The sequence below is a fragment of the Chiroxiphia lanceolata genome, chromosome 5 (assembly GCF_009829145.1).
Source record: "Chiroxiphia lanceolata isolate bChiLan1 chromosome 5, bChiLan1.pri, whole genome shotgun sequence".
Taxonomy (NCBI): Eukaryota; Metazoa; Chordata; class Aves; order Passeriformes; family Pipridae; genus Chiroxiphia; species Chiroxiphia lanceolata.
In genome coordinates this window covers 10373383-10396310 of record NC_045641.1, presented here as the reverse complement: position 1 = coordinate 10396310, position 22928 = coordinate 10373383, and the positions used below count along the sequence as shown (strand labels likewise).

General features: G+C 35.9%; 1 protein-coding gene across 1 annotated transcript in view; it reads right to left on the bottom strand.

Moving 5' to 3' along the window:
• Nucleotides 1-270: 270 nt before the first annotated feature.
• CACNA2D1 (calcium voltage-gated channel auxiliary subunit alpha2delta 1) overlaps nt 271-22928 on the bottom strand; it is a 378154-nt gene continuing 355496 nt past the window's right edge. Inside the window, 8 exon segments of the mRNA XM_032687395.1 lie at nt 271-4881; nt 13478-13560; nt 16731-16843; nt 18173-18302; nt 18446-18501; nt 21328-21380; nt 21469-21621; nt 21921-21992. Coding sequence (XP_032543286.1) covers nt 4765-4881; nt 13478-13560; nt 16731-16843; nt 18173-18302; nt 18446-18501; nt 21328-21380; nt 21469-21621; nt 21921-21992 — 777 coding nt within the window. The 3' untranslated portion in view covers nt 271-4764.

Sequence of the window (22928 nt, the reverse complement as noted above, 5' to 3'; positions counted from 1 at the left end):
TTACTTAGAGTTTTACAGACTCTCAGTTTTCATTGGTTAGATTTCTTTCCCCACTTTATTTGAAATTTTCACAGTCACAATGAAACAGAAATGAGGGTTTGCTGCACATCCTTTTCTGAACCCTAAGAAAAACTCTGTTAAGTCCCTGTCTTCGCTCTCTCCAGACACTTGGGTGCAATTTTATAGCAAACTCAGAAGTATTATATAGTAAATAATGTAGGCTCTTATTTACAAGTTTTTATTATATAGAGTGAACAATCAAAATAGTCGTTGACTTTAAATGATAAACTTTTATTCTGAATATACTGGTTTTGCACAATAATTAACACAACGGTTCTAGGATTATAAACTTTTTATATCATTATTGTACAAATTTTTACAAAAAATTATTTTTCCAGGCTTGTCAAGTTCCACAAAAGTGTCAGGAGAACACAAGAAAAGGGAGAAAGACCTGCTTGCCTTGTAAGAGCAACCAAGCCTTTTTCTGCAGAAACGCACACTGAGCATTTCAATAAAAATATCCCAGAAAGCATGATCCAGACATTCCATACAACACAAGAAGAGAAGACAGCTTTGTCAGATCACAATCGCAATTTCATGGCATCTGAACAAGACAGTATCCCTTTAGCCTCAGTGAAATATATCTTTGAGATGATGTTTTCCTTTTAAATCATAAACAGGACAGATGCAAGTAGCTGGGAAGAGGGTGAGGCTAACTTTTCAAAACTCTTGAATTGTTTTCAGACACTTTGTTTTAGTATTTTACAATAGTGTACAATGAGTATTAACAATATTAACATTGTGGTATGAACAAAATAATAATAAATCTGACCTTTTCTAAAGGCTTGAATGTCTGATGAAGATAGGGTAAAACTTATCCTAAGGAAAGAGTTATTAAGATTTCACGTTCAGTCGACATTCCAAAAACACCAGAGTGCATTGCAGTGCCTCGTAGGCATTAATATATTTCTTAATAACCAGTGTTCTGAATGTTAAGGTTCAATGGGACTGAGGTGGTGTTTTGGAATTCTTACTAAGCAAGTTTTCTGAGCTTATGTGTTAATGAGAACAAAAGGTCTTAATGTCTCTTCAGTGACACCAAAACACTCTCAACCACAGCAAGTAACACTTGGGTTGCGAAGGTCACTTAAAAGGGATACTGCCTGTTTGAAACCAGTAAGGCCAGTTTTTAAGTTAGTAAAAGGAATATTGTAGGAAAACTTACAAATGGCAGCAACACTGTTGTTTTTGTCAAGTTAAGCAGTAAAGCCTCAAGCATTAGAAACATGAAAAAGATCATACTAAAATCTTAAAGGTACAGGACCTAAAAATCTTGTCAATCAAACCTGTTATGTTATGTTAAAAACCTGTTACAAATGTGGACCACGGTCAGTGTTTTGGCAGTAATGCTGGTTGTTTAAATGAAAAACTAAAAAGAAACCTTTCATGTTAAGTCCTCAAATCATGTTTTGCACAGTACCATGCTGTAACAACTTTAATAGTGGTTATTTGTCAGACATAGAATATGCTGCATGACTTCTGTGTAAACCGAACCAATCCCAACAGTTCCCTTAATGCTATTTAAAGGATTTGAGCAAGTATCAACAGAGCTTTTTATCTGGCTTACAATTTTTTACAATATATTGTAATTTGAAAATATCTCAATTTAAAGCCCAAGACCAAGTTTCTTCTTTTGAAGACAAGAGAAGACAACTATGATGCGTTATGTAAGGGTAAGGACACCCTTCTGCATGAGAATTTGTATTTATTTATGTGAGTTATTTCTATCGACTGGTGTTCACATTTTGTGATAGCCAAAATTCACATTGCATTTTCCATCTGTGTTTTGCAATTTGCAGATATCAGGGTAGTGTATTTTAAAAAAATCTTGACCATCACTTGGATATTCTAATATAAAATTTTAAAGTATTTAAAATAATATTTTTTAAAGTATTAAGTTTTATGAGGACAGAGAGCCAGATCCTGAATTTTTAATTAGATTGGTATTATGACTGGAAGGCTAAGTGTTTACAAGAAACATTATTCTCCAGGTCATATGGAGGGGCAGAGGAGAGGAACAAAGGACATTTTCCTCTTTGGATCACCCAAGAGGGCTATGTGTCTGCATGGCAAGAGCTTCTCCCTCCTTTTGCATTTGAGTAATTTAAGGGAAGTGGGTTGAGAGCAAGACCCACAGACGTTTTCTGTGGCAGTATGACTTTGTGCCTTCTCTCTTTATGCCTGCAGATTTTAATAAAAGTTTAATAAGTAACTTCAAATATGCCTTGCCAGCACAACCCTTGCTATTGTTAAATAGTGTAACTTGTCCATGAAGGGTTTCTTTTGGGAAGCTAAATGAAAACTATAGAGAACTTAATATACCAACAATCTTTCAAGAATTAAAAAGTGCAAAATGCAAACAAATGTGTATTTTAACTAACCTTAGAGTAAAAGCTATGAATGCAGTAAGTATTGGCCTATTCCTACAAAACTTGTTCTTCCCATAAAATGTGAATTGACCACGTCAAGGAAAAATACAGGATGCAGTCTTGGCATTAAAAACACTTAAACCAATTTTTGTATCAGTTGGTAACTGGTGACAGGGTGAAGAGAAGTACAGCAATACGACTGAAAAGAAGAGCTCCAAGTTTATCTTCACCCATATTATCAACATTAGCTCACCTTCCCTGAGGAGGACCTGAAGTCATCCATGACATTATTAGAGATATTTTTTTTAAAAAGCTAAATTTGATCACTCAATAAAAGGTCAGGATTTATTTTTCCTCACTCACTGTGTTCCCAAACATGAAAAAATACACAGCTGGAGCCAAGGTACATGAGAAACAATGAACCAGCCATGAGTACAAGTACAGTAGATGTCTGATCTTTCAAGCCATGCCATGGCTTTGAGGAGTTTCTTCAGTTTTCATAGGATATTAATGCATGTCCAATCATTTTTTTAAGCTTTTGGCATGATCAAAATTATATCAATCAATTGCCAGCATATACATACCAATGCTTTGCATTCTATAATTTTTTTAAAGAGCTAGTGTATTGTGCCATGTTAATATTTGCATATTGCAGTTGTTAGCAGAACTGTACAATACCAGCAGAGTTGCACATTCATTGGTTTAGCTGTCTTGCAATACTGTTTAGTTTTGAAAACTTAGAAAAAAAAAGCGCAAATCATATTTTGCATCAACACTATGCTACACTGTAATATTGTCATTTACTGCACCAACCTGTATCACCAATGAGGTTGTATAAAAACAACTTCTAAAGTTATTATTCACAATCAAGTATCAATGTGCATACATATAGATTCAAGGCTCCCCTTTTGTTTATATATTTTCTAATCACAGCAACCAGGACATTTTGCTGTTAAATATGCTATTTCCAGTAATAAATAGCAACAGCAGAAGTTTTAATATTAGGGGTGGTTATATATGAAGGAAACAAAGGGGGAACCTGATATGAACTTTAGAGAACATATACTTCCAAAAATAAATGTGTTAAATCTCATTTTTATATACTTAAAATATCTGTACACAGATTTTCATGTGAGATCACTATTCCGTAAAAAATCCAACTCAATCCTTTTGTTACAATAGCTATATTTACCCTATTTTCTCAGCTTTTTCATTGCACAGTATATTCAGAGCTCTGTTTCATAATATAATTTATTATGATTTGATTGCAACACATTGCAATGTTCAGTTTCTCACACAAGAAAAGAATCACTCAGTTACCTTTTCAACGAACTATACTCTACCATCAAAGAAAACAAACTGAAAACAATAACATAGCATCATCATCATGCAAAATACCCTTGGAAACCAACGTTCAAATTTCACAAAGACATTTTTTATTCACAAGCATTTTTGTTTCAGCCTTTGAATGATTCTACTAGCTTTATGTGTAACTGCATTGTGAAAAGGAGGTGAATGTTACGTTGAAATTAACATTTTTTCTGACAGAAGATGACACCAAGTTTAAGATGAAAATAACTTTTTAGTTAAACTCTCCAGCACCTTTGTATTTTGAAACACAGTAGTTTTCTCCTTTTCTTCCTTTCTTCTTCCTTTCTTCTTCCCTCCCTTCTTTCTTTCCTACATACAATTTATCAACCTACCAAAACTTAGCTGGCTGCATGATTCATTTCGGAAGAATAAACCACTCATCATGAAACACTTCAATCATGCTGAACTTCTAATGAAAATTGGCCAATATTTTCATTTTACTCAACTAGTTTGGACAAAACTGATGTTCAAAGCAGCCATCATGGTGCTAGTAACATATACTGGGGACAACATTTTGGTTTTTTTTTTCTTTTTCCTTTTTTTTTTTTTTTCTGTTTTTAAATAACTGTTCATGTAAAAGAATATAAATCTTCAAGATATCCAAAGCTTAAAAGAAATGAAAATCATAAACGTAAGCCATTGTTAGGGGAGCCCTTTTACATGAAGTCATCAAGATTACAACAACAAACGAACAAACAGAAAAGAATTTAGATTTCCCCAATGGAGCACATACAGAAGTCTGCTCGGATGGCATAGATGATGCAGCATTCACACACGTTTAAGGATCCGACACTCCAACATGCAGCCACCGCGGGCGCCTTTATGAGTCTCACAACGACTGATCACCAGACACGAGCACTGCTGTTCTGCTGCTGTCTGAATAGCTGACCCCTTCTAAAATGAAACTGAGGCTATCGTTTTGGCCGGGTCTTGATTAAGTTATGCAGGTTTTGGTTTAGCAAGGTCATAACTGGCAGTGTCTGCTGCCAGATAACAGCCAAAGCAGGACCAGCTGAATTCCTACCACAGACCACAGTGATGGACTCAGACCAGAGGCACCACCACAGTCAGCCGAATCTTCCTGTTGACAAGAAAAGAAGAAATCATTTAACACTAATTACAATGAATTTTCCTAAGAAGTAATCTACAGTTTAGCTTGTAACATTTTGAACTATCATTGGGGCATCATTTTTGCTTTTATATATGTTATTTTGCTGACACAACAGCAAAATAATTCCTGAAAGTTTGTCTGATTTTTGATACAAAGGGTAGCAGTACTATTTTAACTATTAGCATGGGAGAATCAAATACTTTCAAGGTTTACTACAGTCACTTATGAACTAGGTGGGATACTTACACCATCAATCAAGAAATGCTATGGGATATATCCAGGGGCCCCAGAAAACCCCATTTATATTCCTTAAAATTACATCAGTTGTAAGACTCTGAGTATCACTTTATTGTGAGGAAAGACAGAATAACAGATAACTTTTCAAGATTAGAAAACAAATACCAAAATACGTTTATGTCCATTTCATCAAATGATGGCACATTAAAATGAATATGGTCTGCAGGTGAAGGTATGATCAAAGAGAATGAAAATCCTTTCTTTGTTTCTGATGCTCTATTCAAGTAGGAGAACCAAATTTCCTAGCATGTTTTCTTACATGTTTGATGCAGTTCAGTAGAGAAGACACGCTCCCCTTTGAGGGCTCACTCTGAGCTGCACTGCTCTCACGCATCAGTGAACCCTGCTATTCCTTATGCCACACAGCAATCACACACCTCTTTTCCTCATTCCTTTCTACCATTCATTGCTGTTCTTTGGTTCCACTTTGCCTATAATGCATAATACTTTTCACATTATGGACTTATTCATTATTCTGGTTGAAATATATTTGATACCTGTTCTGGAGCCTGTACCATCTTACACCTTGTTTCTCAGGACTGATACAAACTGTGGCTAGCGCCTAAAACACCAGGACAATGTTCCACCATCCCCCCATTTCTTTGTCTGTTGAGTCCAGGATTCATGGGTAGCTCTGAAGGCTAAAAATACTTGGTCTTTCTCTTGTTTTCACTGTATTCTGTACCATAGTATAAAAAGACGACTTCCATTTCCCAAGAGATTCCAAGCCTCCAAGGACAAGAAAACAGTGTAGATGGTAAGGGACTTAGGTATATTAGCAATTAGGGAAACTTCTGGCACAGAAATAAAAAATATTTTAGAACAAAAATCAGAGGAAAACCAACCAGCAGGAAACAGCTCCTGGTTCAGACTGATATGTAATGAATACTCAATGTACCTCAGAAAAGGTTGGGGGCAGGGGAGTGGGTCAGTGTGGAGCTAAAAAGAACACAAGCAGGATAAATAAGGAAGGGTCATTAAACCATCTTTAATTGATTGGCACATCCTTTATCAAAACCGTCCAGTGCTAGGAACATAAAATCAAGATGGAGGAATGACAATCACTCATTAGTGAACCATCCCAAAATAAAACACATATCAGAAACCTGGTGGAAGGACAGTTATCAGTAGCACAGAACATTGTCAGGCTACCAGCTTTATAAGAATGGTAGTATAGGACATGCAGCAGAAGGGTGCTACGTAAAGGATAATACAAAATGTAACAATATAAAAATCTTACAGGAAAAGGGAAGTGTGATGGAATCTCTGTAGGTAAGAAATTTCAGAATCTGATTATAAAGAAATACTAGAATTGCACTGCTGACCACCTGATCAAAGGGACAATATCAATGTTATATGAGACTGGAGAAGGCACAAAAAGATTGGATCGAAACCTTATCAAAGAGAGATGTAGAGATCGCATTTTCAGATATGACAAATGGCTTTTGGGACAAACAGTCTTTAAATCTTTAAGGGTGCACAGGGTCCTGTTCAAAATTATTAGTGGAGTTGTTCTCTATAGCCCTAGTAGCTCTGTAGACCATGATGCAATAGGATTTAGCATTTTTGTGTGAAAGATCAGGCCAAACAAATCCAAAATAGGAGATAACAACTTAAAGAAAGGTAACCACCTGAAAATTACCAAAAGCAGTTAAAAAAAACCAACCCCCAAACAACCTCAAACCCAAGAAAACAGAAGAAACCTTAACAAACAAACAAAACCAGAAAGCAAGGAAAAAGCCAAACAGACCTAGAAGCATCATCTCAAAAAGCAAGTTCCTTACAAGGGTCCAGAAGCATATTTAGAAATATTGCATTAGATAACCAGGTAAAATTAACACCACAATTAGAAAAATCAAACACACACCACCCATACCTAAAAGCACAATCCCAAAACAAATGAAAACACACCACCACCACCACCACCCTCTACCAAAAAAACACCCAACACATAACCAAACCCAAAACCCAAAGAAACACCCCTGCATGAATCAGTAGGGAACTTAAGTACACTGTCATAGAGAAAAGGTCAGTATTTAAGAAATCAAGTTTACTCAACAGGAACAGCAAAGTACATAAAAATGACAGATTAAATATAAACAAGAAAATTAGAAGGGCTGATAAATAATTTTTTATGACTTTCCTGCAGAATATGCTGAAAATGATAGTAGAAATTTTTTACTAAAACAAAAGCACGAAGCAAATATGAGATTAGGGCAACTGCTTCATAACAGAGGTGTAAAGAGGGAATCTGGGCATTATAGGGCACAGCGAAGAACTTCAATGAGTTCTTTGTGTCAGTTTTAATTGGTGAAAACTTTAATGGTATTCCCTCTACACACAGTGCATTCTTCAAAGCAAGGAGGTCAGAGAAATCAGAATCAGTTGGGAAAAAATATATGGAAAATCAGATAAAGCAGACAAATTATACTCAATACCTTATTAGGACTTATAATATTCACCAAGAGTCTCCTTTAGAAACTTGGGTGTAAAATAAAATCAAAAAAAACCCAAACAAGACCCAAAAATTAGCATTCAAATTCCTTAGAAAGAAACAAAAACTCATTCTGTCCTAAAGTCAATAGCTCATGTTAGCTGCCATTCTTTATCAACAGTAGCCATTTCCAGATATGTCTCTGTCATGTGATAGCTTTATAATTTAGTTGTATAGTTTTGGTTTATATTTTTGTGTGTTTTTATTTTTGCTTTTGGGTTTTTTTTCCTTTTTTTTTTTTTCTGGTTGATTGCACCCTACAAGTTCAAAATTCCTGAGGTTTCTTGTCAATAAGGAAGCCTTAAGTAAACTCTTTTGCACAGATTTGGAGTAGGATGCTAAGATTTCAAGATGCATTGAACTTTCTGCTTTATTTAGTTTGGCTCTGTCACTATTTGCATCTGCATTATGTCTTGTCATGCAGCTTTATTTCTATTCAAAGTACCTAAAAATAATCCTGTTGCATCTTCCTCACAGTGACTACCATTAAAAACCAGAATTATTGGTAAAGGTTTCCCTCACGTGAATTCAATGAAAAGCACTCAGTGTTACCTTTTGGTATTTAAGATTTCTTATCACTGAAATTACTTAGAGAAGTCTTTGAAGCAATAGTCAAAAGTGAAGCAGGAGATTTAAAAATTTTCAATAGAGGGGAGATGTCTGGAGAGTAAATAAGAAGTAAATTGAAGGTCTTAAACAAAACTGCGCATAACATGAAGGGGAAAACATCTTTACAGCGAAAATGGCATCCAGTATGGATACAGAGTAGATAGGCCTCCACATATTGAATTATACAGTACTTATCTTACATGTCACCTCTGTATTAGACCAAATATTGGGTAAATTACATTGATAAATTAATCCTACCACTATATGTATTTGAAAAAAAACACAAAACACCTCCATTCTGTGGTCTATTTCTATTTGCTCTTTGAGATTTTAACTACATTGCAATTTATGGTCACTGCTCTTACATTCAACAGTTGTACAATGTTCCTATTGGATTGAAATTTTGCTCTCTCTCTAGGACTACACAGAGCAGTTTTTAAGGGATTCACTATTGACAATAATAGAGAATGTCTTGAAAGGCTCATGAAGGAGAGGCTTCTTATTATGAATGACAGTATTAAACTGTAACACGCAAAAGTATCCAAGGTTTATACATATATTTCAAGGTCAGGGAGATTTTAACCTCATATTGATCAAAGCCACATTGAATTTCTGCGGTTTGTAGACCAATTTGCAGTGGTAAACCAGCAGTTCTGCCAAGAACAATTTCTAAATATTGTCTCTGGAATCAGTTATTCTTTTGTGCCCTAAGCCAAGACAAAAATAGTAGTGGCAAAGAAGGTACAGTAAATCCTACCTAAATTAATTTTTTTCTCCCTAGCATTGAACATTGTAATTTCCTTGTGTGCTTTTACTGTTTTGAAAACTAGAGGAAATTAAAAAAAAAATACAGTATAAGAAAAGAGGAGAAAGTCTGATTGTACAGCAATTTACATGAATTAAAGAAATCAACAGTTTCATGGAAATGACTGAGATTCCATCATTAATTTAAAACCAGATTGAGAAAAACATCAGTTCTGAATGGTCTTCAAAATACCTTTTTCTAAAACACTTCCCCTATTCTTGAGCTTTAAGAAAACTTCTCAACTATTAGATGTATATGTTATTTTTGAGATTTCTTCTAAAGTATCTTATAACAAAGGTATATAGCATTATTTTATCCTATCTTTACATTATCTTTACCTCTGCTAGTGCAATTAGACACTGAACTATTTTTAAGCACTTTCACTGAAATTTTCCAGCCCATTACGCTAATCATACAAAAATCCTGAATAATAGATCAGTTCAGGATGTCTTTCCTGTGTTGTCCTCAAAACAATATTCTGTATAATATTTCTCTTTGAAGAGAGAAAGAATTTTAAAAGAAATTGGAAAGAATCATCTTTAGCCACTTTCATTTCATCAGAAGTGTATAAGAAATTTCTTGCATTAATAAATCACGTCAAATTCCCTGGCATACTTGAAGTAGAGAAGTGTCAAATCTAAGTGTCATCTCCTTCATGTCATACTTTACTATTATAACTCTAGATAGGATTATTTTACATCACACACTGTGAAAATTATTCAGCACTTTCAGAATGGAAATGAATGCTTTTACAAAACCATATATTCGTTGTTAAGTAACAAACCCACATATTCATTGTTATATATGAACATTTCCTTGAAGATAGTGCCAGTTCAAAATTTTAAAAATACACATGGAACTAAAAATAAATATACATACATAGATACATGTTAAGCCAATATACTTGTTAGTCCTTTAGAAGTGCACTAGAACTATTTAATGTAGTAAAACTTTGCCTGTAAACCACAATAATTCATCAGAACCCTTTGTGCTACAATGACTTATAAAAGGGTAAAACAACAATATGTGCCAAAGAGCTTCTGATCTGGCCTTCGATGTCAGTTGATCACCTCAAAGTTATACCTTTTATAAGCATATATTTTAAATGCTTCATATTGCATGGACAAGACCTTTGCTTTTACTCAAGAGTCATTTCCAGTTCCAATGCATGGTCCTTCATAAATTTTGTGTTACCCTCCTTTGTCTGGACTTCCATACAAAGCTGTCAAAGCTGTACAGCTACCCATGCACAGATCAGGGACATAGGCTATTCCATCAATATATATCCAGTCATCTCGGCTGCTAATAATCCTCAAAGCTCCCACGTTTCTGGAAGCTGATGGGAGTAAGACATTCACAGTAGGGGCTAAAAACTTACACAGTTCTTTTCTTTATTTTCAGGCATGGCAAAAAAACCCAGTGTGCATGTACAAAGTAATACTAAGCCTTTCAAGGCAGTGATAATGACTATTTTGTTATCCTTGATGAAAAGGAAAAAAAAAAACCCCATCACGTTATTGAACCTGGTCAGCGGTTTGTATCTGTGTTGGCTTCAGTGATTTTAATAAAACTACACAGATTAATGTCCAGAAAAAACCCATTTCCAAAATCACAAAGTTATTAAAAACAAGATGGATGAACAAAATTACCTCTATAACTTTCTGCTGCCAAAAGTCTATCAGCTAAAATTATATTCCGTGGGTTTCCCATCTTAAGCAGAAAGCCCATTTTGGGCATAAAGAATTCAGCTCAAGGTGAGTCTTTGCTGTTTTACGTACATTGGACAGTAGCTTTTTAATTAAAAGAAGGTTACTTGTGGAGCAAATTGCATGAGTAAGAAGATGAGATATTAATCTAGACTTTAAAGTGAAATACCACTGGCTTAAGGGAAGGGACTTTTACCCTTTCTTACAACCTTCCACCATGGCTGTGCAAGTTCTTAAGTTTGTTAGAATTAGATCATTTAAATGCAGAATAGGAAACTTCAAAATTACTCAAATACAGTTGTTAAACAGAACTTTAAGATTTTTTTTCACTGTTGTTCAAGTGATAATAATTGAACCTTCCCCTAAGTTCAAAGAGAACATACATCATTGAGAAAATGGGTTTTCTAAATTGCTACAATTTTCAGTATTTTACTACACTAACTCTGAAAAATGCCCTCTAGGCTTCCAGTTCTGCCTCTCAGTTGGCTTTACTTTGATAGGCATGTGAGTATCTCCCTCTAGTGGTTTTCAGAGCAATAATGTTAATCAGAGCCCCCTCCAGTCACGAATTTTATGCTCTTTATCTCAGCAGTTCTCTTGCAGACATGTTGCTATCACAGTAGCTAGTGACACAGTCCCACACCATTAAATTCAACACAGTCTAATTGCCAAGGCTTTTGCTGTGAACTCCAGAGTCTGCACTAGGTCAACATACAGGCCTTACCCACGTAGTTAAATAGATTGATGCACAATATTATCTTCCATCATTAACTGTTGTGTTCATTTGAACGCAGTGAAAACTCCTTACTCTTCTCAGTAGCAGCACTTAGAGCACTCATCCTTGCTATCCCTAAGTAAAGCTTTATTTTCACAGGTATTGCAGTCTCTTCTATTTACTTTGTATCTTTGTGTAGAAACTTTTCTTCTGTTCATTTCAACAAGGACAAGCCAAAAATGCTTAGAAGGGAATGACACGTACTTAGCTGATGCATGTACAACCTCAAAGAGCCAACCATACAAACCCAACAGGTTCCCTCGTCTTTGTATGTGCTATGGGAGAGGCCCTTGTGTTCAGTAATTGTGATTTATCAGGCTCCAGACAGGGTTTTTTCATATTTAATTTCCCTTAATATTGCAATAGTAATTTGCTCCAGATTGTTGCTTTTGGGACTTGCTTCATTCTGTTTTCTTTTGTATGTTCAGTAAGTAAAAAAGTCTGCTAATTTTTTAAGCCAAGGACAAAACAAAAAATTAGAGAAAGTAACTGACCATCCACACCACATGAAAACTTGCAGAAAAATGAAGATAGGAGCGGACGTCATGGCAGAGGCACGACTCGTTGTGCATATAGGCTGATCCTATTAATAACGGGCAAAGTAGCAAGTAGAGGAAAGGAAAGAAAACACAGAAAAAAAAACATACAAGATGAGATATCATGCAGATTGCTGGCAGTTAGCAGAGTTAATGTGAAAGCATCCACCCAAGAGCAAGAGATTCACAGCAAATTTTGCAAATAAACTTAACCAAAACAATCCACTGTTACAAAACACATGACTTACACACTGATCAGCACATCAAGCTAGTGAGCAAGAGTTGTACTTTCACACACAATCATATTAGGAGCATTTGGAATATTCACAATGGCCAAATAGCTTTTGGATGGTTTTTCAACTTTATTTAATCTTTACTGGCCAGTAAGAAGACTTCCTTTTTAAAATAAAATTTGGTTACTAGAAACAAATGTATTGAATGCCAACTTTTTTTTTTAATACTACTGACATCTCAGTAATTGTGCCTCCTTACAGGAAAAGCAGAGTACACTGAAACATGACTTGGTATACAGAAGTTATAGCCAACTAACTGCATTACTTCGGGACAATCTTTCCTTTGCAGAAATTGCATGAGGAACTAAAAATGAATTTTAAAAATATTTATTGTATCTAATGCCTGGCACTTTCATGTGCAGCACTTTCTGTCTTGAAATTTATTCTGAACAATTTAAATTTATCATAGTCTCTTTCATACAGTATTTTGAAAGGTAAGGAGAAAAGCATATTCAAAATAATTTAGATATGTGGCACAGTTATAATTTTTTGCCTTCAAAACTTTAATGCAATACAGGAAGTACTAAACAGAACAATTTTAGTGATTTTAGTAAAGCAATGTACTGATATACCTGTTAAGAATATGACCTAAGAGTAATACAATTTGCAGAATTACAAACAAATCCTAAACCACATATAACATTCTTAATCATTTAACAACACCTTAAATAATATTTGGAAACATTATTATAAAAATACTACTTTTAAGCTAGGATTATTGTGTATTTGTGAAATCCACTGAAGAACTGAACTTCACAGCACCACATAGAGACCAAGTGTTATGCTCACTGATGTTTTGTTTTTTCAGTGAGAATTATGTGTGAAAGCACAATGATTATAGGAAAGCCAGATAAGAAAGCAGCTGTTAATTTTATGTTAATAATGGGATATTTGAAATAGAGTGACTATGGTCTAGAGTGAACAGTATGTTTAGTGATATATAGGTTACCAGGCACCAAGGTATGCTTAAACACAGTTTTCACTACTCTTCTAAAACAGCTCTACAATGGCCTTTAAAGACAGTCCTAAAGTCTAACAAGTTCAATTTTACCTGTTTGGCTTCATCAAAACAGACATCGGGACCCTTTCTGTATCGAGGTTGTTTGACCATTTCACAAGGATTTGGCCCCTCATCTGTTTCTCTGGTTAAGGAGCATGGCTGTTTTTCATGCATCATACATCAGCAGGATTGACATTCTGTTTTTATTTTCATGGCAGAAGAGAAGATTTATGCTAATTCAGACAATACTGAAATAAACATCAATAGTCAGAGTTCCTTGTTTGAAGAAAACCAACCCAACTCTCCAAATAAATCAAAATGAAATACCCTTTTTCTTACACTGTTTTAATCAAGAAAATAAACATCCTGCATAACTTTTTAGAATGAGTATTTTCAGAACTATACACAGAAAAAAAATAAAAGCTGCATTCTTTTAACATTTTCTGTATTGCTTTTATTATCATTGCATAAATATTGAAGAAAATATTTCATAAAGTAATAAAGTTTCAATGATACTGATTGGTTATAGGTTATACTACCTCTGAGTTATTCTGCTAAAATGAAGATCATAGTAAAAGCAAGGAAACCTGTTTGGAAAATTAATGCTATATACAGGTTGAACATTGCAGTGAAAGCCTATAAAAATGACTGGTTCTATTATGTGTACACTAATATTACCCCAAATATATAAAAGATCATCCCACTGTAGGCTTTGATGGTAAATGACAGAAAAACTAATGAGATCTCATTAGCATTTCAGTGATGAAGCAGACAGGGAAAATGCTGTCCATACCAACGACAGAACATCAGGAGAGAAGTGGGAGCAGTGACACACTATTAATTGGCTAACTGTAAACATGAGATACTACTTTAGTTTACATCTCTGAAATCTGTAATTGTTGATATTTAAGTGTAAATACTGTACTTCATACGTGCCACTGGCTAACAAGGGGCTCCAGTCAGTGCAGCAGTCTTGAAAGGCATGGGTGTGATAAAATGCAAAACTGCATTCTGGTGAAACCTGCTTATATTACCATTCAGTGTGTTGTTTTGGTTTTTTTTATTCCACTGTAGGTATACACATATAAACGCTAAACTAGAGTGTTTTAAAAAAACTTAGCGCCAAAACTTTACTTATCTTAGTAGCTCTAACTTACACTTGAAGCAATCTTAGTTATACAATACATGGTGTGCTACAGCAGCTTCAGTGCAATAAGTAGAAAGACCAAAGGCAAGAGAAGGGAAGAGGATGGGGAATTTAGCTCTACAGATCTACATCTGCCTTCATGCAGATGTTATCAGACTCACCTCCCATTTTCTCTGCCATGGCCCAACTGAAAGGGAAGTTGAAACATGGAAATACCCTAAGAGACAATAAGCACAAGCAAAGCTGTACCAGCCAAAAGGAAGCAAAGTGTAATAATAACTATCTGAATAGCACCCAAAGGTCGTTCTATCTGCTTGGGTGATGTTATGCTACATCTGCATTTCACCATGTACCTTAGTTACAGAAAAGAGAGAATAACTTAGTACTGCATAGTTGGAAAAAAAATAAAATAGTTCATTTAGTCAATATAAGCCCACTCAGCTGCTCTGGCTGCCATTGGAGGTCATTTACTGCTTTCTACAAATTTTACCCCACAGGAAAATGCAAGTCATGTGCCTATTTCCCATCAAACCTGCTTCATTTTCTATCATGAGTGCTGTCCATAAATTCAGACAGTGGCAACAGTTAATCAAACTGTCATGGACTGAAGCCAATTAGAATATTAGGTTGTGTTTACATAGTTCTGTGATGACACCCCAATGTAACTTCCTTTTCAGTCCAAGCGTAGATGGAATTCTAGTTTTATTAATGTGGCAATGAATGCATTGCTTGTGCCAAAGAAACAAATCATCTGTACTACCATCTGCTTTTTTTTTTCAGAAATGGGAGAGGCTGTCTCAACTAACTTCCTGACATGGACAAAGGTATTACTAATTGTTTTCCATATTCCGTCATAATAGTCCAAGTTATGATTTGATTTACCACAATGGTAAATCTGGCATGTTATCCTCAAGCCAGTGTTGCAGAGTAAGACTGAGGTGAATTTCTCCTGACCTACAATATGTGTATATTGGTTTTATGTATTTCCATCACCATAGTGTCTACTGCAGTGAACAGGTTAAAGCAAAGAGATTGACATAAAGGTGGTTGTAGATTAGAACAACTTCTCACAGGCTTTTAACTTTAATGCATGTGTTGTAAGGATTCTGCTTAGCATGTAAGCCACCTATGTCTCCCGCCATCTCTGAAGGAACGCTATGCTAGCAGCTGGATAAACTCTAGCCTTTGACAGCTAAAGCAGTTTCCACAAGTAAGCAGTTTCACAGATTTCACAGAATGTTCTGAGTTGGAAGGGACCCACAAGGACCATCAAGTCCAGCTCTTAAGTGAATGGCCCCTACAAGGATCTAACCCACAGCCTTAGTGTTATTGGCACTATGCTGCAACCCACGGAGCTATTCTCTGTTGTCACTGGCTCTGGGCACACGCTATGCTTCCATCAATTAACTATTGGTGTAGCCTCTCAACTTTTCATGAACAAACACTTGTGTCTTGGCATTGCCCATTTTTGTTATTTCTCTAGACAGACATACCCTTGTCTTTTCTAAAGGCTGAACAAACTCAGGACTCTCAGACTCTCCTTGCCTTTTCTGTGCTCTAGACAGCAACCTCTTTGGTGGTCCTTCACTAGACTTCCTCCAGTATTTCAGTGTGGTACTGGGGAGCCCTGAACAGTACACAGCACTGTGGATGTTGTCTCAGCAGTGCTGAAGAGATGGGATGGATCAGTTCTCCCAGTCTGCTGACTATACTCCTGCTATCACAGCCCAGGATGCAACTGGCCCTCTTTACTGCAAGGCACAGTGCCAACTCATGTTCAACTTCTTGTTTGTCATGAACCTCAGGCCCTTTTCTCCATAGGTCTTCCTAATAGCTCTGTCTCCAGCCTGTCCAGATGTGTGTAATTATTCTGTCTTGGGCCCAAGACTTTGCATCTGACTTTTTGAAACTTCATTAAGTTCCTGGGAGCCCACTTTTGTCTAAGTTCTCACAAATAACAGCTTTGCTCTCCACCTCAATGACTGCTGGTTGAGATGATTTGTGATATTATCCACAAATACTGGCTGTTTCAAGTATTCCAGTGGCAACTATGTTACTAATATGTACATAAATGGGTCATTTTTCCCCAAATATATTCCAATATCCCATAGCCAAAAATCAATCCACACTATTAAATAATGTGATTTTAAAGGATACCCGGTTTCTCTGCTTGCATCAGTGGCTTTGGGTCACAGGAGCGGCACAGCAGTTGGCTGTCACTAATAATGAATACTAGATTGGTGTTTGAAATCTTCTCTGCATGATAAAGTCTGGAAAAAAAGTCAACAAAAACCTATGTTTAAATGAAGAAAGAAAATTCATATTTGAGAAGGAGACACAGTATTGGAATAAAAAAAATAATACAGCTTCACAGAGTCAGTCTGCCTGCTACTGTTTATCTTTTTCATTAACAAACAGCAAGAAACATTTATAACAAATTTTGTAATCTTTTCGACATTTCCATGGTACTCTCTTTCAACTAGACTTGTTAGTGGAAAAAAATGGAAAAGAGCATAAAATTACTTTAATTGAGTTAATAGCTAGCTCTGTACTGCTGCCGCAGTAGCTGTACTGAGAAATAACATCGGTTCAGTATCAATTAACACTGAGAAAACCCCCAACCACAAAAACAAACAAGCAAAACCCCAGCACATAAACCTGTTGGTAAAAGGCTGAGGGAAAGGTTGAGGATATGTATTGGATATGTATTTGTTGTATTTTCATGTCCATATAATTCCACAAAAAGTTTTTAAGTTAGTAGGGTCATCCACAATTTATAAATAAAACCAACAAATACTAGCAACATGGAGGAGGATGTAGGGAAGTGTGAAAAATGTCTGTGTGTTTTGGCTGTATTAACCATTCTCAGATGTCCTCTGTCTTTCTTTCCTGGTTTGAAATATTGTCTTCGAGGAGTTTGAAATCTGGTTGTTAATTCTAATTTCTAAGATATTTTCAGAAGCTCAAAATGCATGCAAAAAGCCAGCAGGCTCTTGTATGAAACACAGAGCAAGGTCCAAACTGCTATGTTTCTGAAGTGTCCAATTTTTTGACATAATATTGAACATCATCTTGAAGAGCCGTGTAGAGCCTGAAGAGTAATTCTTTTAATCACAAAATAAAATAGCTTTGTTTGCTTTATAAGACTCACAGCTCTTAAATCAAAAGCACTATTGAATAGAAGGTAAATTAGAAGATAAATTGCATAATCTTCTTAACCATCAAAAATTTCAATACATAACCAGATTAAAGAAAATTTTATCCCTCAGAATATTGCAGAATGCTTTTAAGTTGACATAATAAATTAAAAAAAATCAAGTTGTAACGAGATAGAAATACAGTTTTCATGAAGCACATAGAGACTATAAACCAAAAAATTGACTAAAGTATTTCTACAATTCTTTAATTGTTAGAATTAAAATTCATTCTCAACAGTACAAAGGGAATGTAATTTATCTGCCTATACACTTCTCTCTCTTGGTTATGTAAGTTTGGTGAAATTAATCCAAAATATATTTTTTGTTCTTATAATAGTGTCATTATCTTTTATAAAATAAATGACAATCCCAAAGTTATTATTTACATTGAAGAAATTTTACCTGGAGCAGTTTATACAGTCTACAATCCCACCAAAGGATTTATCATCATTTTCGAAGAAATACTGAGTTTGCTCAGTGATGCAGCTTGTTTTAGGCAGAGCAGCACCGAAATCATCATCTTCCATATCAGCTGACAGAAATAAAAAAAGAAAATAAATAAACAATGACAATTGAAGTCACAGACATAATGGGGAGATCCAAATATGGCTCCCAGCCTAGGTTCTTACCTTCTACTTCACTCAAAGTTGACTCTTTAACATTCTCTTGACTTACCTGCTTCAAGGAACCGGGGAAAAGTCAAGCTCAAAAACAGCTGCTGTAAGATAGACCTGAACACAGAAAGACAACATGTATTCATTAAAGGCTCTTTTTCTTCCATGTATTTAATGGATATTTATTAACTAGTCAAATACGCGTTATTTTTTTTTTTTACACTTTTGCCTGTTATTAAAGCTGTGTTTCTTTAAACCTTACAGTTTGACTCTGGTTTTCTTTTCATGCATTCTCACGGGTCTTTCATACCAATCTTTTATTCTACTGTCAAGATTTACTATAACTTGTGCCCATAACTCACATAATGGAAAAGTTATCATGCCATCCATCCACTCCTTTTATAGCTCTGCAGGAGGTGGAAGAGGTATGTTGACATTCCCCTAACACTTAAACCAACCAGAACTCCTTTTGAACACACTCAGGGAAAATTCTCCTGACTTAGATACTTTACACTGATTAAGGTTCATTAAATTGCTAAGAAGGAGACCAACACTGGAATATTACAAGTATATTATAAAAAACATTACTGTAAAAATTGACTTTTAAAATCTTCTCTATTCCTGCTGTTGAGTTATGGACTGTATTTTCTTCCTACTTGCTGCCAAAACACTAAGGATTAAAGGGCTTCATTTATTTAAAATTATTTTTCTTCACTTATGGTCGTATTTTTCCAATTTTATTTACTTAAAGCAGGTACCAGCTTGTCACATACACAGCCCCCTTCTCCTCTAAGAGCCTGTCAAAATAAGAACTGCAACAAGTATATTCTTTGACTCCCTGTTTCCGCTTAAACCTCCCAAAGTTGTATTTTCCAGTTGTAAAGTTTTAGGTTTACTTTTACCCACAAATATGACCTGATCTCTTATCTCATTCTGGTCTAACATTTGTTCTGCAGAGAAAAGAGAGTGTATAACTTCATTCAACCTCCCAGTTTTTTTCTCCTTTTCTCCTTATCCAGCATGCTTCCTATGTAAAGAAACTGAATACGCCTGTCACCTTTCCCACGAAGGCATTGCCTGAAGGAGCTCTGGATTTGCATCCACAGCTTTGTGCTTTAAATCATCAGAGGGACAGCACACAGCAGCCATGGATCAGAAGAGACCGGGTGCCATTCAATAGTGATGCAATTTGCTGACAGAAAATAGTAATCCTTTGTAATGGCTTACCACAGAATTTACAGGGAACTGAATGAAAAAGGCAGCCTGGGAAAACTTAAATCTTCTGACTTAAAGAAGCCTGAAGGGGAAGTGATACAGACTCTCTTAACTAAATGCTGATGTATCCCATATAAATTTTGAACATGATAGCTCACACCTTTATCCCACATTTTTGCCTGAAACATTATATCTTTCTTTAATAACCTGGTTTCTTTTATTTTCCTGCATTTGCTTTTGCCAGGTGCCTCACTGAATCCATTTTTTAGTCAGCCCTTTTCACTCTGCTTGCTTAATGGCCTTCTTTGCCTGCTTCTGACCTAGATTCCATTAAAAACATGCCCATAGTAAGTGTTTTAATGTTGTGCTTTCAAGTTAAACTTCATACAGAAAAACCTCAGTTCTAAATTGAGTCCAGACCACTAAGTCTGATTTGAACACTGATAAACTAAAGTTTCTTGAGAAGAACTCAAGTTTCTCTACTGGATTATTGCCCATCTTCAGTTTTTGAGGTTTGCTGTTGTCCAAGAAAACCGAGATTATTGCTCTTCCTGTTAACAAAACGTAACCAACCATAAAAATCAACATACAATCTTCACAGTGCTTCTGTGAGAAAATTACTATATGTTTTTTCAACTGGTATATATTTTAACCCTTAGCTTAATTAAGTAGGTAATTTATTCCAGCTCAGCAGTTAAAAAAAAAAAAAAAGCATCATGAATTTTTAGAAAAAGGAACTGCCTCCAAGGGTGCAATTCACACTAATGCAGAAGTACCAGGTCAATCTCAATTTCTTATCCCAGTGCTGGGAGGTGCTGGAGGAAGTAGCTGATAGGGGTGTCAATCTACACGGCTCTGAAACAGGTAAAATACTGCACCTGAGTACTGTGTCCAGCTCTGGAGCCCTCAACACAGAAAAACAACTGGGTCCAGAGGAGGGCCACAAATATGATCAAAGGGATGGAACACTTTTCCCACAAGGAAAGGCTGAGAGAGCTGGGGTTCAGTTTGGACAAGAGGTGGTTCCAGGGAGACCTTATTGTGGCCTTTCAGTACTTTAAGGGCCATTTAAGAATGATAAGGACAAAGTTTTTAGCAGGACAAGGGGTAATAGTTTTAAACTAAAAGGTAGGTTCAGAGAGATACAAGGAGAGTATTTTTATGGGGAGGGCAGTGAAACACTGGCACAGGTTGCCCAGAGAGATGGTAGATGCCCCATCCCTGGAAACATTCAAGGTCACATTGGAATGGGCTCTAAGCAATCTGATCTAGTTGAAGACGGCCTTGCTCATTATAGGAGGATTTGGACTGGCTGACCTTTAGAGATCCCTTCCAAACCAAACAATTCTGTGATTCATGTGTTTTGTAAAATGATTTACTGATTTTCTTAGGACTTCTTGCTAGAAAAAGGGAAAGGTGATATTCTGAAATAGGCAACCAAGTGATAAGTGATTCTAAATGTAATAATTTCGACTGAACCTTCACAACTGCTAATGGTACTTAGGCCACTAATCCAAAGTCTGCTTCCTGATGTTGATTTTGTAGAGTCAGAACACACAATCGTAAAACCTGGCAAGAGCAGTTTTGAATTCACCTGTTGATAGAATGGTCATGTTTGGAGACATAGCTAAGAATTTAGGGGGAAATATTAACTCAAGCTAAATACAGTCTCAACCCACTGAATAATTATAGTTTGAACATAGAGATTTCCTACACACTTGTACTTACCAGGCAGCTGCTGAAGCCCACCATCCTAGTTGTAAAATATCTGTTATCGTAGGCTGGGAAAAAAACAAGTGATTATGTTATTTGTATAAATACCTGGAGACTTTTAATAGAATGTCAACCACTGTACATGGGACTACTGACCACATAAGCAGAACGAAGTCCAGCTCCTTGCTTTGGTTCTTCTTCAGGATCACAGACTGACTGATAGTCATATGACTTGTTGAAGGCATACAGGGACATGTTAATCAGGTTTCGCATCAGGCCAGGATCAATCTCACCAAAGAATCTTCCAATCTGATGAGAGAGAATATAGAGACATCAGATAAAGTATTTCCCAGTATAAATCCATTGGCAGCCTACCAGCCTAAGGGCAAAGCACAAAAAATGCAACTTGGTACAAGTATGGCATCTTCAAGCATAAGTAAGACTGTAATAAAGACTAATAAAAAACCCTGGAATTTCTGATCCAGCAATATTTTTGTGATTCATAAATGTTATCTTTACGGTAAGTTGACAGTAAAAAGCTGCTTTTATTTTCTTTTAAAATTTCTTCCTGTTGGTTTTCATGTTCTGTCCTTAAAACATATACATACCTGTTGTGTATATTCATCTCGATTTGACATCAAAAGAAATCCACCATCGTCCAGGATAACACAGTCCACATGCTATTGTAAGAAAGTGAAATAGGTTTTACAGGAAAGATTTGTCAATATAGCACTCTGTAAGAAACTATTTTTTCTTCAACACATTAGAAATATCTTCAAATCTATGTGGTTCAGGCTAAATCACAAACTCATAGCCAAGGGCCACATTTAAGCTATAATAATTAGCATTATCAGTGTAATAAAAGTCTGAACAGATCAAAGGCTTATTTGTGGTTTAATTTCATAGAAGTTCTTTTGTAAATTCTTATTTGCTCAATACTTTGTGAGCTCCAAGAATGCTATATCCTTATTAAATCTGATTATAACTGAAACTCAACTCATAATAAGGGACTACAACTTCTCATGTGCTTCAGCCATGCCTAAAGTCCTTTTCCATTTGCAGATTTCAATAGCAAAAATCTTAAGGACAGACTCTCAGCTTGCTAGTCATGATTGTTTCCACTTGCCAAGGACTGTAGTGGGATTGTGGGATTCTTCCAGCTGTCAGGTGCAGTAACGGGAAGCCCACTTGTTCCCTATGCTTTGCACTTTGTAAAAGATCCTTGCAGCCAGAGATTGGAGAGATAGCAGTGAGGTCAAATAGATAACCTCCCAGAGTACCCTTTTTAGATGCAATTCTCACATTTAATGGTCTTCACACTCTACAAAAAGAACTCAGAAGACCTGAGCAGAGGAAAGCTTTTTAAGTTTGTGGCAACACTTGATATGGTGACAGTCCCTGGAGCTGTGCTCTCCTGAGTGCCAGCAGAGCAATGGGGTCCCCTAATCATAAATGTGCTGAGAACCAGGGGGAGGAGGATGACTAATGACTGTTGAAAGGCACATCACGTACTCTGGTGCTTCTCAGTTTGCATTTATCCTTCCCTGAGGTAATTCTAATATTGGGGGGTTTTTTCAGATTTTTTCAAATTATTCTCTTTTCTCAGAATTTGTCTC